Source organism: Salminus brasiliensis, chromosome 19 (assembly GCF_030463535.1).
Source record: "Salminus brasiliensis chromosome 19, fSalBra1.hap2, whole genome shotgun sequence".
NCBI lineage: Eukaryota > Metazoa > Chordata > Actinopteri > Characiformes > Bryconidae > Salminus > Salminus brasiliensis.
In genome coordinates, this window is record NC_132896.1 from 20,660,954 (window position 1) to 20,674,608 (window position 13,655).

A 13,655-nucleotide genomic window follows, 5' to 3' on the forward strand; every position below is an offset into this window, starting at 1 on the left:
CTCACCTGCCGTCACATCAGAGCCGCGAAGGGCTGATTCTATCAGACACACTCGCAGGACGACCGGGCCGCTCTCCTCTCCCTCACTCTGTCTTTCACCTCCCTCTATCTCTCTCCTTCTTCTCTCCCTCTCTTCCTCTCTCCCTCGCTCTTGCTCATTTCTTTGGCATCATCACTTCTGGGCCGATGTAGTACAGTAAACAAGTTTAAGCATTTTTAGAAAGGTCAGGCCTTTTATTTATTTATTTATTTGTTTACGTTCCTAATGCAGAACACACGTCTCTGTCTTGCTAAGCTGGCTTTAACTCTCACTCCTGGATTTGTATTAATTTCAGTACCCTTCTCTGCTTTAGGGACTGCATAGACTTGACGATTAGTTCACTGATATCAACTAGTTGACGCTGTTGGAAGGTGTTGAATAGTGAAGGAGGAATAGTGGCAGGTATAATAATTGAATAGAATGAATAGCAGCAGGCAGGTTTTAAGCCAAACACAAAGCCAAGCGTAGAGAAGAGCAGGGTGTGGATGTAAGGTGGATGTTGTATGTGGTTAAACAGGTAGAATGTGTAGAATGTGTATCTTTGTATATTCTCAAAGTAATGTCTTGTGTGTATTCTGCCAGTAATAAGGCAAAATTCAAAATCAAAGTACCTTAAATAACATTTTCACCAAAGTGTTCACACCTGCTCTTTTTAGTCTGATTAAATTGGACTCTGGTTTATTTTCATCATTGGTGTGGTTTGTCTGAGCAGGTGCGAATACACTAATCAAACTCAGATGTGGACCAAAACAAGCTGGGGTGGTTCATTTGTGGTGAGAATGTGATCTGACCTAGATCCTGCCCAACTTTAATGAACAAATCCCATCTCTGCTGTTGCTCCATGTTAAACTGCACAGAAATTTGCACTAGTCCAGGACCTTCTTTCTTTATTTACTCTCTTGCTCCTGTCCCGGACAGGTCTGACCAGTAAGTGGAGAGGGCGTTCTCATGTGGCTAGTTGTGATGCATTTTGGTACACTTGTATTTTTCCCTGTGTGAAAACAAACCAACCCAAGGGGAAAACTCTCGAAATGTACAAACTCGTTAACTGATTCAGACCCGAGCAAATGAACTACAGGTGTGAAAACACCCCAAGTCACAGAAATCACACCTTTTTTGGTGGCTAATGTAGTGCCATTTTGAAGCATGTAAACATCTCCCGGTCAGAGCTAGAGAGTCTAAAGTACACAAAACACAGTGTAACAGCTAAAGCTACCTTCCCAGAAACACAGTGGGAGAACTCCATATCCTCCAGATATAAATCCAGATAAGTTCATTGTTTGGGAGTTTTGGGGATTTTGTTATCCAAAAATAAACATACTACATATGTGATGTAAATTAATTTTACTTCATTTGATCTGTTATTTGCTGTTCTGCTGTGTTATACAGTCTGCTAATCATATTGTATTTTAGTTAGGTTAGTCAGCTCATCTGGCTAGTCAAACATATTGCACCCCATATGCCACACGCTTCCTCACTGCTGAATTGTTTTCTAGTGGAGATGCTACTGAGAAAACATCCTACTTTTTTGTTTATATACTGGAGTTGTGGGACTCCCTACTCCTTATCCCCTTATCTTCACATTCTGCCCACCTCAAGAGTTCTGCTCACCTCCTGACTGTAGTCAGTGAAAAACAGTGAGAACAGAGATCAATTAGGATGTTTTACAAACATAAATAAGCGGTTCTCTGAGCTAAGCGAGCACGCTCTCGCCCTTTGGCAGTAATGTGAAAGTGTGCTTTAAAGCTCCATTGTTCACACAATAAGTGGGCAGGCTAATGATCCCCCTAGCTGCTAACCCCTCCGGTCCTGTACCCCCCCCCACCAACACACACTCACACACACCCTCCCTCTCTCCCTACCCCCACAACCGCACCCACCCTCACCACCACATCTGCTGCTTCTCGCCAAAGGAAAAAAATCAATCTCTCCGCCATGAATTATTGAGGTGTTTGCCTACAGCTTCTGAAATATACAGGAGGGTGGTCTCTCTCTCTCTCTCTCTCTCTCTCTCTCTCTCCTTCTCTCTCTCCCACTCTCTGCTTTTAAAATCTATGTAAAACATGCACAGTGTATAGATCTTTCCTGTACAAATCTAGTCCATATATATTCTGCTGTTTACAACACTTTAATGTGATGTGCTCCTACAGTCTGTGCAGTGAAATCTATCGTGATCGGTGCGGTTATCTCTCCGGTAGGGCCGCTGCTGGCTCTGGCTCTGTTCTGCTGCGCTTCGCTCATGTTTCAGATGCTGAGCTTGGAGGCCATTTGCAGATTATGTGTCCGCTTGTTGCAGTGTGATTAGTTAAAGCCAGGGTCAAGTTGTAATCTGGCCTCTAATCTATCATTAATTTGACAATTACAACCAAGGTTAAGCCTGAGCCAGCCTGGGATGCATGTGTAAATCTGAAAAGGGAAAGACAGAAGCAGCTGTGGAGCGAGACATGGGGTAGATAACTCTCTCTCTCTCGTGCTCTCTCTCTCTCTCTCTCTCTCTCTCTTTACACCCTCCCCTCCCTCACTCTCCACCGAGCCCATATCTGACTTATCACATTATTGACATTGCTCTAATACTGCTTACTGCCATACCAGTTTGTACCACAACATAACAAACTCTTCTGTACCTGCACTCGAACCACCAGAGCCTCTCCACCCTGACATGGATGCCCGAGCCACCGGTGGCACCTGTAAACCGTGACGTTAGCAGCAATGATAGCATTAAATGAGGCAGTTGTCAGATGACGATCGTTATCCCTCCTCCGGCGGACTGCCTTTGACTGACAGCTCCCAAAGCCCAAATGTGGCGGCAGCACTGCCTCTGCCTGGCTTCAGCTATCAATTACGGGCTTGAATATGAAGCGTTTATTATGTAAAATAATTCGTCCCATCCACACTGCGCTCATCTCCAGGGTTTAGGCCCTCTATCTGATGTGAAATCTCTCTCCACATTGCTCCTTCCCTTCCTTGTCTGTCTCTCTCTGTCCATCTATCTTGCGCTCTCTCTCTCTCTCTCTCTCTCTGTCCCCATCCCTCCTTTCCACCCTCTCGTCTTTCTCTCACCTCATCTTTGTTTCACGCCCTCGCATGCATACCCTTAAATCAATGCAGCTTTAAGAGGCAATGACATAAAGAGCAGATTGATTATGTGACAACACAGAACGGAAAGCAGATACAGCAGCGCTTCTTAATGCTGGTGCCGTAGTTCCACGGTCCTGCGCAGTTTACTGTTCTGTGACACCCAGTTCAACCCAGGACAGGTTATTAGTATTTTTGCAGCTGTCATATTAATGACCGTCTTCTGTTGCATATCAATCAGAGAGCAATGGCTGAGGAGTCAAATGAGTACCAATAAAAACATTTACTCATATATACATACAAAAATATATTTTTTCTTTTTTTCCTTTTTTTTTCTCCCAATTTGGGACAGTCAATTAACCGATTCAGCAAACCCTCCATCTTGCTTAAAAGCTGGTAAAGGACTCAAAGAAACTTCTAAATACCTCATTAAGGTGTGATGTGGTGAAACCTTTTTTCAGTCCAGCAACTAACAACACTTTCTAAAATGGCATCATAATTGATATACTGAATTAGGTGCATTTCAAAGGGAGATTCCAAAATGTGTAGTATAGGGGTCCTCCAGGACCACTGAAGTACCAGAACAGCAATCAGTAAACAACACTGTTCCTAAACTACTTTGACACTGTGTGTCTGGACAGCCTGAGAGCTGAGAGCGAAGGGAGCCAGCAGCATGTCAGGGGAGCCAGCAGCTGAAATGCGATTCTGAATTGTATAAAAATGCATTACACTAACCTACTCTTTTCGAAATCGTTCAGATGAGCTCAGTTCAGCTTATTTTGCATTTCGGCAAAGACGGCACATGATCTTTTGCTGTTAATAATTCACTGCAGGGTCAAATCTCTCCGATTTGTACAAGGATTCCCGTTTTTTTCTGCAATAGTTCTTGGGTTGCAGTTGGCACCAAACTCGCAGGCTATTGCAGAAATCCAGCCATAACAAATGGGGAGGGGGCGGGATGCGAAGGAGGGGGAAGACATCTGAAAGACCAGCTAAGCAAGCCAGTGATATTTTCCTCCTTTTTTTCCAAGATGTGTATTGTAAGCAATTCTCCTGCTGTCAGCATCATGCATCGCATCCCATGCCTGCTTCTGGTCTGCCTGAAGCAGGGAGGGAGGGGAAGAACTTGTTGTAACTGTCACATTGTTACAGTTCTCTTTTCCTATAAAATAATTCTGTTCTATTTTGCTATGTGTTATTATTCCCTAATGTTTTGCGTTGCCCTGGTATTCCTTGCCTGGCTGAATTAAGAGCAAGTTAGCCGGTGTTGGCACTCAGGGGCCTGCTGTGATATTTTTGAAGAGTTGGCAACAGTGTTTGTTGTAGTTTTTTTTTTCAACGAGGGGGGCTTTATGTAAAGGGTAGCTCTAAAGTCAACGAGACACTGAGAGCAGACAGGGAGGCACGGCAGGGTTGGCCAGCTTCGCCGCTGTTGCTCCGGAGATTAGGCCATCACTCCTCAACTCGGTGTCCTGTTACTCAATTAGCCGAGACTTGCGTGGCGCGGCTAGAAACAACTGCAGCATTCCAGCCATGCCCCTGCAGTGGCAGGGTAACGGAGAGGTGGGTGGCGGACTGCACGGGGGACACTTTTAAGATGTCTCATGCAGATCACTCTCGGGCGAACCCATCCGGACGACGTAGATAGAGTGGCGGAAGGTGAGGAGGGTGGAAGAGACGGGGCAGATGAAGAGAGATATCACAGCTTAGGGAAATGGCAAGCTGAGTGCGCTCCTTGGCGAGAATTGGCAAGCATGTCTTTTAGAGCTAGACGGATTTGTATTCTCTCTCTCGCTCTATCTCTCCCTGTCCCTCTCTTTCCCTTTCCCTCGCTCTCTCTCAGTCTGCGTTAGCCTTCATAAAATATTCATGTTGGTTGTGCTCAGTGCCATAATTGCCATCTCAGCCTCTGAATAATTGATGGCCGGTGCCGTCGACTTGGTCTCATTTACTGAGAGTGTGGGTAACACCATACTCACACATGCCACATGCTCCAACGCCACACTGCTGCACTTAGTGCTGACATTAGATTAGCACACTCTTTCTCTCTCTCTCTCTCTCTCTCTCTCTCTCTCTCTCTCTCTCTAACTCACACCCAGCTCAGCTACTATTCACACTGCTCAGCCTGTACAGCTCGAGCAAGCTAATTGAGGAACAACAGTCACTCTTGAAGTGGATAGAGGTGGCAACATAGGGTAAACTGGCTACTTTGTGAGTTGGCTTTGTTTGGAGTGGCTGAAAAGGATTCCAGATTTACATACACCATATGTCCAAATGTTTGTGGACATCCCCTCTAATGGATACATTTAGCTATTTTAGGTTGCACCCATTGCTGACACAGATGTGCAAATCCACAGACACACACACAGACAGCTTGTATAGTCCTTGTAGAGAAGTATTGCCAATAAAATAGGATTCTCTAGAGCAGATAAACATTAATCTGTTGGCAATATGCTTAATGCCAGGTGTGGGGTAGTGGGATATAAAGCCCCCCAACATTGAACTGCAGAGTTGTGGAGCTGTGTTCTCTGAAGTAATAGTTCTCTATCCAATACTTTTGGGTCACGTTAGAGAGTTGGGGATGAGGTGGGGTGGTGAACATCCTGACCTTACTCTTGTCACTCATAGAAATGCTCCAAAATCTAGCAGAAAGCCTTTTCATGGACAGTAGAGACAGTTACTTCAACAAGAGCAGGATAAACTATTTTTAATAACTTTGCTTTCAGAAGAAACACTGAATGAGCAGGTGTGCCAATAGTTTTGTCCATGTAATTGATTAGATATATCATTGTTATTGGAGTTTTTAAACGCTGTTTCCACTCACTGTCCATTTTATTAGACACGCCTACCTATGTTAGTCACCTTGTAGATGTAAAGTCAGAGACCGAATGTATACTAGGCACTTTGAATTTACACTTTTCAGGTTGCAAATGAAAATAATGTGTTACTAAATTAAAAAGGTCATTTAAAAAGATAAGATAATGGCGTTGCAACCATGTGCAACTATTTGTCATATTTTAATCATTGCAACTTAAGGCACCATTTTCTTCAAAGCAACTCTATATTAGACTATACTACTTTTTGAAAACATGATATATCTTAATTATAACAGTATTTATATTTAATTGCATTTTATCAAATAAAATATGTTTTTAACAAGCAGAAAATGTGTCTATTGTGATGACAAATGATTCACTAAGCAAAATAGACAATTTGCTTAGATGCCTTATTGTATAGCAGGCTCAGGCTTTTTTTTTATTTGTCTTTTCAACCATAAGTAAACATATAATTACATTAAATAAATATCATGCAAAACATGACAAGGAACAAGTATACTTGTCTATACTTAGTATATATACTTTTTAGGTCTTAAGAAGTTAAAAAGGCAAGAGAGGCTGTTAGAGCAGCAGAGTCGAATCCAGCGAATCCAGATGTGACCGTCAAAGGTCAATACAATGAGAATTATATTAACCCTTGTGACACTAGCCCTTCATTCGCCTGCTGTATTTCATGCCCTGCTCCATAGCGTCCCTTGTGTCGACACTTCCTTATACCCCACGTAGCCCTTGTCATTGTCAGGGCTGTCAATGGGGGGGTGGGGGGTTGTGTGGGGGGGGTTAATATGCTCTCGGATGTGTCAGGCAGAGAAGCATGTCCAGCGGGTCAGGCCTCGCTCTCCAGCTCACTAACTCCTCTCCTGGCAGGAGCTTGGAGCGCTGCCCCTGTTCTTCACGCTGGCCACAGTAATAGCCTCCGCTAATTGAAGTGCTCTTAGCCACACCATTTGCAATCTGCCGGCCAATCATTTCTAAAAGCATAAGGTCCCTGTCCGAAGTGCCCAGCGAAGGGGACACTGTGCACTTTAATAAACATTACGTGTGATTACATGCGGCCTTCATGTCCAAGTGCAGTAATGGGCCAGAGGGGTCGAGGGAGTCAAACTGTACCATACTTTGCACTTCTTACTTCTGAGGTGTGTGCGACAGTCTTCATAGACTGTGTGTGCGCATGTGTCTTGGTGACCATTGGGGTGTGAAACAAAGGTTGGGCGTAGGCCGTAAAGCTAAAGCTAGAACACCCTGGTTTTTGCTGGGGATTTACTTGGACTGAGAGAGTGTGTGATATCAGTGTTGGGGTTAAGCCGAGTGTTATGAGGAATGGGTCACACTCTCTGCACTATTGACGCACAGGGGCAGCTGGGAGAGGGAGAGAGCGTGAGGGAGAGAGGGCGAGAGAGAGATCGTGCAGAGCTCAGACGGGCTGCAGCAGGGGAGAATCACAGAGGAAGACAGCAGGGCTTAGAGCTTTTACAGTAAACGATATCATAGCAGCCTGCAGGAGCCCGACACAGGGAGCCCTCAGGGACGAATCTGTTTACCTAAACAGCGCAGCTCTTGGTGCTCTTTGTGGACACATACACACACACATACACACTCGCACACCCGATGCGCTTTGAACAATTTGGAAACCGTGTGTGTTTTTGTATGGTCTAGGTCAGGACAGCAGTGCTGCCATTAGCAATAACACCATCGTTCCATGTCGCTCGCTGACGTGTGTGTGCCTGTGAGCATGTGTGTCTTTCTGACCTCCACTTATTAGAGCTTCTGGAAGATAGTACGAATGGATAGAATAGAGGGATGACAAAGGGATGAAAGGATGCAAGGGGATGAGTGTGGAATGTGTAATGACAAGGGCATTGCATAGACAGAAGATAAAGGCCAGAATCCATGTTGATCCTGTGCAAATCCCAGCCTCCACATATTCATAACAAGTTGCATACAGTTGTCAAAAAACGTGACAGCAGGGCACACACGTGCACACACACACACACACACATTTACACACTCAGACATGTGTATCCATAAGGATTATAACACACTTATAACACACAACATCCAGGAATTGATCATTGAGATCTATACAGCGAAATTTAAAAACTGTTGTTGATTCTAGGCATATCCGTGCTAGCAACATTTGAAAACCTGTTGATATTTATATTATTCATGATGTTAACAGTGATATTTGTACTAGCATGCTCACTGTAATATTTCTAGCACTAGCTTGCTACACTGACTACCATAAGCATATTAGACTATTACAAGCAATTTTGTTATACCAGTTATATTAACAATTAGCATTGTTAGATTGTTTGCCTGTACTGTGCATTAGCTAGGTGTCCCTACACAGTGCCAGCAAGTTTATGAAGTCGCACTTTTCAGGGCTTTTTTATTTCATTAATTTTTTTCACTGCAATTATATACAGAAGATTTAGAGAATAGTAGGTATAGAGGTGTAAGGAAACCCTATCAGGTTCAACTTCTTAATCTTTGTGACTGTTCCATCCCAAGATTTGTTTTTAGTGACTACTTGCAAAGTTATTCTTAAGTTATAAAGATGCGGATTTCAGTTCTTGCTCTAAAAATGATAACAAGATCCGAAGGCCAACTTTTCCACTACAAAATATAATTTTACATAATTTAAAGGGTCTACACGACTGTGTGTGTGTGTGATTGCATGATGCTTACTTAAGCGTCCAAACAATTGGAAAATTGCAAGTTACACTATTGCTCTATGCAGTGATCAACATGCGTGGTGGCACGTGACTGAGCCATGACTGTGACCTCCCATAGGGCATGATCAAAGAGGCACTCGTGTGTGTCAGACAGACACTGGTTCTTCAGTGAAGAAAAGCTGTGGAGGATACACCCATGAAAGAAGCGAGAGAGCATTAGAAAGAGAGGAAAGAGAGGAACCCTACTGTGTCAATTAATAGTGGAAGTCAGAACATGGACAAGAGGAGTGGGAACATGCGGAAAAAACCTGCTGGGCCTGTTACAAACACACACACACAGACTTTATTTATGAGGAGGAGAACAAATGCAATCCTCAAAGCAAACTTTAATTGAAAGGGAGCAAAAAAACAAATGTCTTGCTGAAGTGTAATAGATTATTCTTTTTGACCACAGAACACTCCTGTATAGTAAGCAGCACTGTCAGACAGGTTTGTTTTTAATGGATATTGGGATAAAAGAGCATACACAAAGCCTCTAATACAGGGCAGGGTGGCCAAACTCCTTAATGAACTATCAAAACTGATGTTTAAAAGCATGTCAATTTTTTAAAGCTTAAATGTGTGTGTGTGTGTCCGGTTCATGTCAACACAGTGTTTGAACACAGAAGGTGTCAACAATCCTACATGTCCAGTTGCATTCAACATACTTGCCGTTAAAGTAAAGTTCCAAAACAATTTTTGTTAACATAACTTTTGTTCTGTTTTTCAAATATCTAGATGTGCAATTGAGATTGATTATGTATACATAAAATTAACCTATAAAATATGAATTAACTAATTATACTATAAGTATAATAGTATAATTAGTTATAGTATATATAGTATAATTATTATTATTACTATACTGTAAAGCATTAATGCTAATGTTTGCAGTGATTTTGCTTATATTTATGTTTATATTATTTTATATTTCTTTATGTATTTTTTGTTTTTGTTTTTTATTCTCCATGCTCTGCAGTTTTCTGATTTGTTGTGGAAATGCAATAATGCAGATTATTCTTAAAAGATAAATATTTTTAAACCTGTAGCTTGTTATGGCATATTTATAGCATCTATGATTTTTTCAGACTAAAAACGAATGTGATTTTTAACCTAGTGGAACCTTCACACCGCCATGTTCTTTGCCTTCTGTGCTCTGTAAACGGGTCTAGAAACTCCATAGCGCTCATAGCTTTCCATTTTTTCCTTTTCTCTGCTCCCTGACTCCTTTTGCTCTCTTTTATTTCCCTTCTCCAAATAAGTGCTCATTAGTGAGGAAAGTTATAGTTCTCGGTTCTTTGTAGATGTGAACAGACTAGGATGCACCTAGACTGTAAAGTACTCAGTCATTCACCCACCTTTCAGCTCTGTGTATATTTTCTTTAGGCTTTGCATATAGTCAGCGCTTTGTGTTCTGCTGCAGACCGGATGAGCTGTTCTGCCGCTGTCTTGATGCTCATTTGTTTTTTTGCTCATTTTTGTTCATTTGCTAATCAGCCTGAATTTAACACATCCATACAACGCAGAAAATGAAGCAGCTCTATATATAAATAGAATATTCAAGAATCTGCCAATGCTAATGTATTTATTCGGCATGTCAAAATATTGCGATAAATGTTGTGCATTGTGAAAATGTTTTAAGCGTTGATAAACAGTACTCAGGGACAGAACATATAGAACCTTTTTTCTGCAACCAAAGCAGCGTTCTTTCAGTGCAGTTTCACTATGATGTTTCATTTTAAAACAAGTCAAATATTTTGGTTTGGGAATCACACCAGTGTGACCTTGTGAAACTTGTAATGCTCTCTAATAGTTTCTCTCCCTCTCTCTCTCTCTCTTGTGCCCTCTCTCTCTCTCTCCGTGCCTCATAAGGCAGTGCGAATCACAAGGTTGTCAGACATGTCTCTGGCACACGACAGATGGCCTGCTCTTTATTTCTGCTAGCGTGTGTGTTTGCGGCTGTATGTGTGTGTGTGTGTGGGTCCCTAACTCTATCCTTGTGTGAGTTCTGGGTAATAACATGTTCCCCCTGCTCTTCTTACAAGGACCTCTCGGTCACAACGTGATGACAGATAATGAGGACCCATTCACACAGTCTCAGACTAGTTTACAAACTGATGTCTAGCACTGGCCTGCATTCATCACAAGCCCCTTCTCCTCACGTCACCAGAGCTGCACTGATGTGCTCCTTGTATTCTGTGTCTTTCCAGGTTTTTCCTGAAGTTCTTCCTGAAATGCAACCAGAACTGTCTAAAGAATGCAGGGAACCCCCGAGACATGCGGCGCTTTCAGGTAACAGCTGACTCCAGCCTGTCTGCTAGGACCGCACATGCACTAGCTCATAACAGTGTGGATTCAAGTCTTCATTTAGGAATACCCTTTTATCCGGTCCATGTTAAACCAAATGATTTTGGGAGTGTAATATTACTTAGACTTGGACACAGATCAGATGCACATTTTAGCCCCAATTTGTATTTAGTTACTGAATTAATTGTCTATGACTATGACTATGTCTATTAACATTTTCATTTCACAGGGGTGTATCTGTGAATTTATTTCCAAAAATGTCTTTTTTATGCAATGCTCCCAAATAAGTAGTTTTCAGCAGCCAGATTACCCAAATTTAATGTCAGACTTCCTCAGCCTCTTCCTCTACCCATTATTTCATATTGTCCGGATGATGTAGTATCAACGGCCTGGCAAGACACTTCAGCTTTTGTGCGTCACGCTAATGATCACTTCGATTTTTGACTCTAATTATTCATTTTAATTGTGGTACTAGTGCCATAGACTGACTTTGGACTCAAGTTTAATGAGGGTTCGAACTGACTAGCTTTTCTAGAGCCTGTAATTGGAACTGGTATATGTGTGCATTTTTTGGACATCTGAATTTAGTCTGTTTAAGTGACACAAAATAAATAGGCTCCAATATTTAATATGTCAGTAGAGAGTGTGGCAAAAATGCAGTGTAGTGTGGTAAACATGAGTGTTAAGAAGAGTGTCAGAGAGAAAGAGAATTGGGATAAGGGAACAGAGAGACACAGAAACCCCAACTCAGCTCTGCTGGTTAATGTTAAGCTCTGTTTGCCAGATCTCATCAAGCATCTCTCTTGAGACAGAACCTACTTGAAGCTCAAGAGCTGTTATTTCAATAAGAGGCACTCTGCTTACAGTGGGCTGTGAACTGTTCTCATTGTTTGGGTTCTTTAGCGAGATATTACTACAGTTCAGTCTCTCTACAACTCAGGTAAGGCAGGTGTGAAGCAAAAACATTTTAGTGTTGTGGGATTCAAGGAGATGTGGGGTTCTCCTGCAGGTGGTGGTGTCTACGACGGTCAGCGTGGATGGCCATGTCTTGGCTGTGTCCGACAACATGTTTGTGCACAACAACTCCAAACACGGGCGCCGGGCTCGCCGACTGGACCCCTCAGAGGGCACCCCATCATACCTGGAGCACGGTGAGCATATGTGGTTGAAGATATAAGGGGGGGTTCCCACAATCCAACAATAGAAGACATTGTGGCACTATGCATAACATAGAATTTTCATGAAATACACACACTGTGTACAGGACAGCTGGCTAGGGTGTCTGTAAAACCACTAATACATGTGGTTGTGTTTGTGTGTGTGTGTGGCACTGCACTGTTAGACTATGTGAAAACATATGTCATATTCCTGATTTTTTCAGTGCGTGGTATTGTGAGTAGGGGCCACTTTAAGAAAAGAGCAGGAAGGACAGCTTCACCTGTTTGATACTCCGAGCATGCCTGTGCCTCTTTGACATCCAGTGCATATCCTTCAGCCTCTTGTGTGAAAGGACACTAAAGTCATGCACTTTTTCCTAGGGAGAGAGAGAAAAAGAGAGAGAGGAGGAGGAGGAGAGAATGAGAAAAGAAAGAGGGGGAGGGCAGGGAGGACAAGAAAGAAAGAAAGACACGGAGGATGAGAGGCAGAAAAGTGTTGCGTCTGCACTGCATGTGTAATGTACTGCATCTCGGCCCCCGTTCGCAACCCTCTGACTCGTTAGAAAATTTCCCCTTCACTGTACTTTTTTTTCTCTCGACCAACAAACTCTTTTATTTGCACAGAGCTAATTAATAACGCCAAGGTCTCCAGCAGCCTGCGATATGCGTTCAGCAAAACAAGGCCACTTTGTCACACTCAGTAGAGCTGGAATGGTGTAGCGTCCTTGTGCTACATTAGCAAAGAGAAATGCAAGCACAGAGCCTAAGGTCTGATTGTTTTAATGACAGTACCCATTTGATGTAGTAGTGGAGTGATTGTCCTTTAAAGAGCATGGCTTGATGTCAGTTTGAATAGTATTTACTAGGGCTGTGAGTGTCAAGAACTGGGCGATACAATTCGTGTCACAGGGGTTATGATCCATGGGTTATGATTCTAAATATTGTGATACAGTAAGCACAGCAATATATTGTAAGCACAGCAATATTTCTTTAAAAAAAACAACAACACTGTCATATACATTAAATCTGAGTTTACTTTTTATGCAATCACAACAGTGGGATCTAAAGACTGCTATCTGTCGGTCAGGGTTGGGGTAAACACAACACAAAATGAGCCGCTGTCTGCCACAAATTTCTGCAAGTTAACTATTACTTAAAAATCAGTAGTGTGTTTTTGAGAATCAATACTCAAAATTGAAAAATATAATATTGTAATACTTCGATAGATCAGTTATTTTTTTCCCTAGTATTAATTGCCACTGTGTCATACAAGATTGGGTTTTGCTTGCTGGTTGACTTGAACCAGTTCTTCATACCTGTGTATTAATTTAAATGTATTATGATGTATTAGAATGCACTTATAGGTGCGTGTAACCATAACTGTTAACTGTCAGCCTCATGCCTCCTGCTTGTCTTGTTAAACAGCTGATTGCTCTTGAGCAAACACAGCCGCCTCAGAGTCTCCCCTCCACCCACATGCATGCATAAACACACTACATGTGCACTCACAAAGGAGCAATGCATTT

The 13,655-nt window shown here is 42.4% G+C and overlaps 1 protein-coding gene across 3 annotated transcripts in view; it reads left to right on the forward strand.

Annotated features, from left to right (window-relative positions):
* Window positions 1-13,655, forward strand: part of ebf1a (EBF transcription factor 1a) — a 144,164-nt gene that overhangs the window by 86,304 nt on the left and 44,205 nt on the right. For all 3 annotated transcript variants that reach the window (XM_072663088.1, XM_072663086.1, XM_072663087.1), the window contains exons 7-8: window positions 10,876-10,957; window positions 11,982-12,123. In XM_072663088.1, coding sequence (XP_072519189.1) covers window positions 10,876-10,957; window positions 11,982-12,123 — 224 coding nt within the window. The remainder of the gene's footprint in view (window positions 1-10,875; window positions 10,958-11,981; window positions 12,124-13,655) is intronic.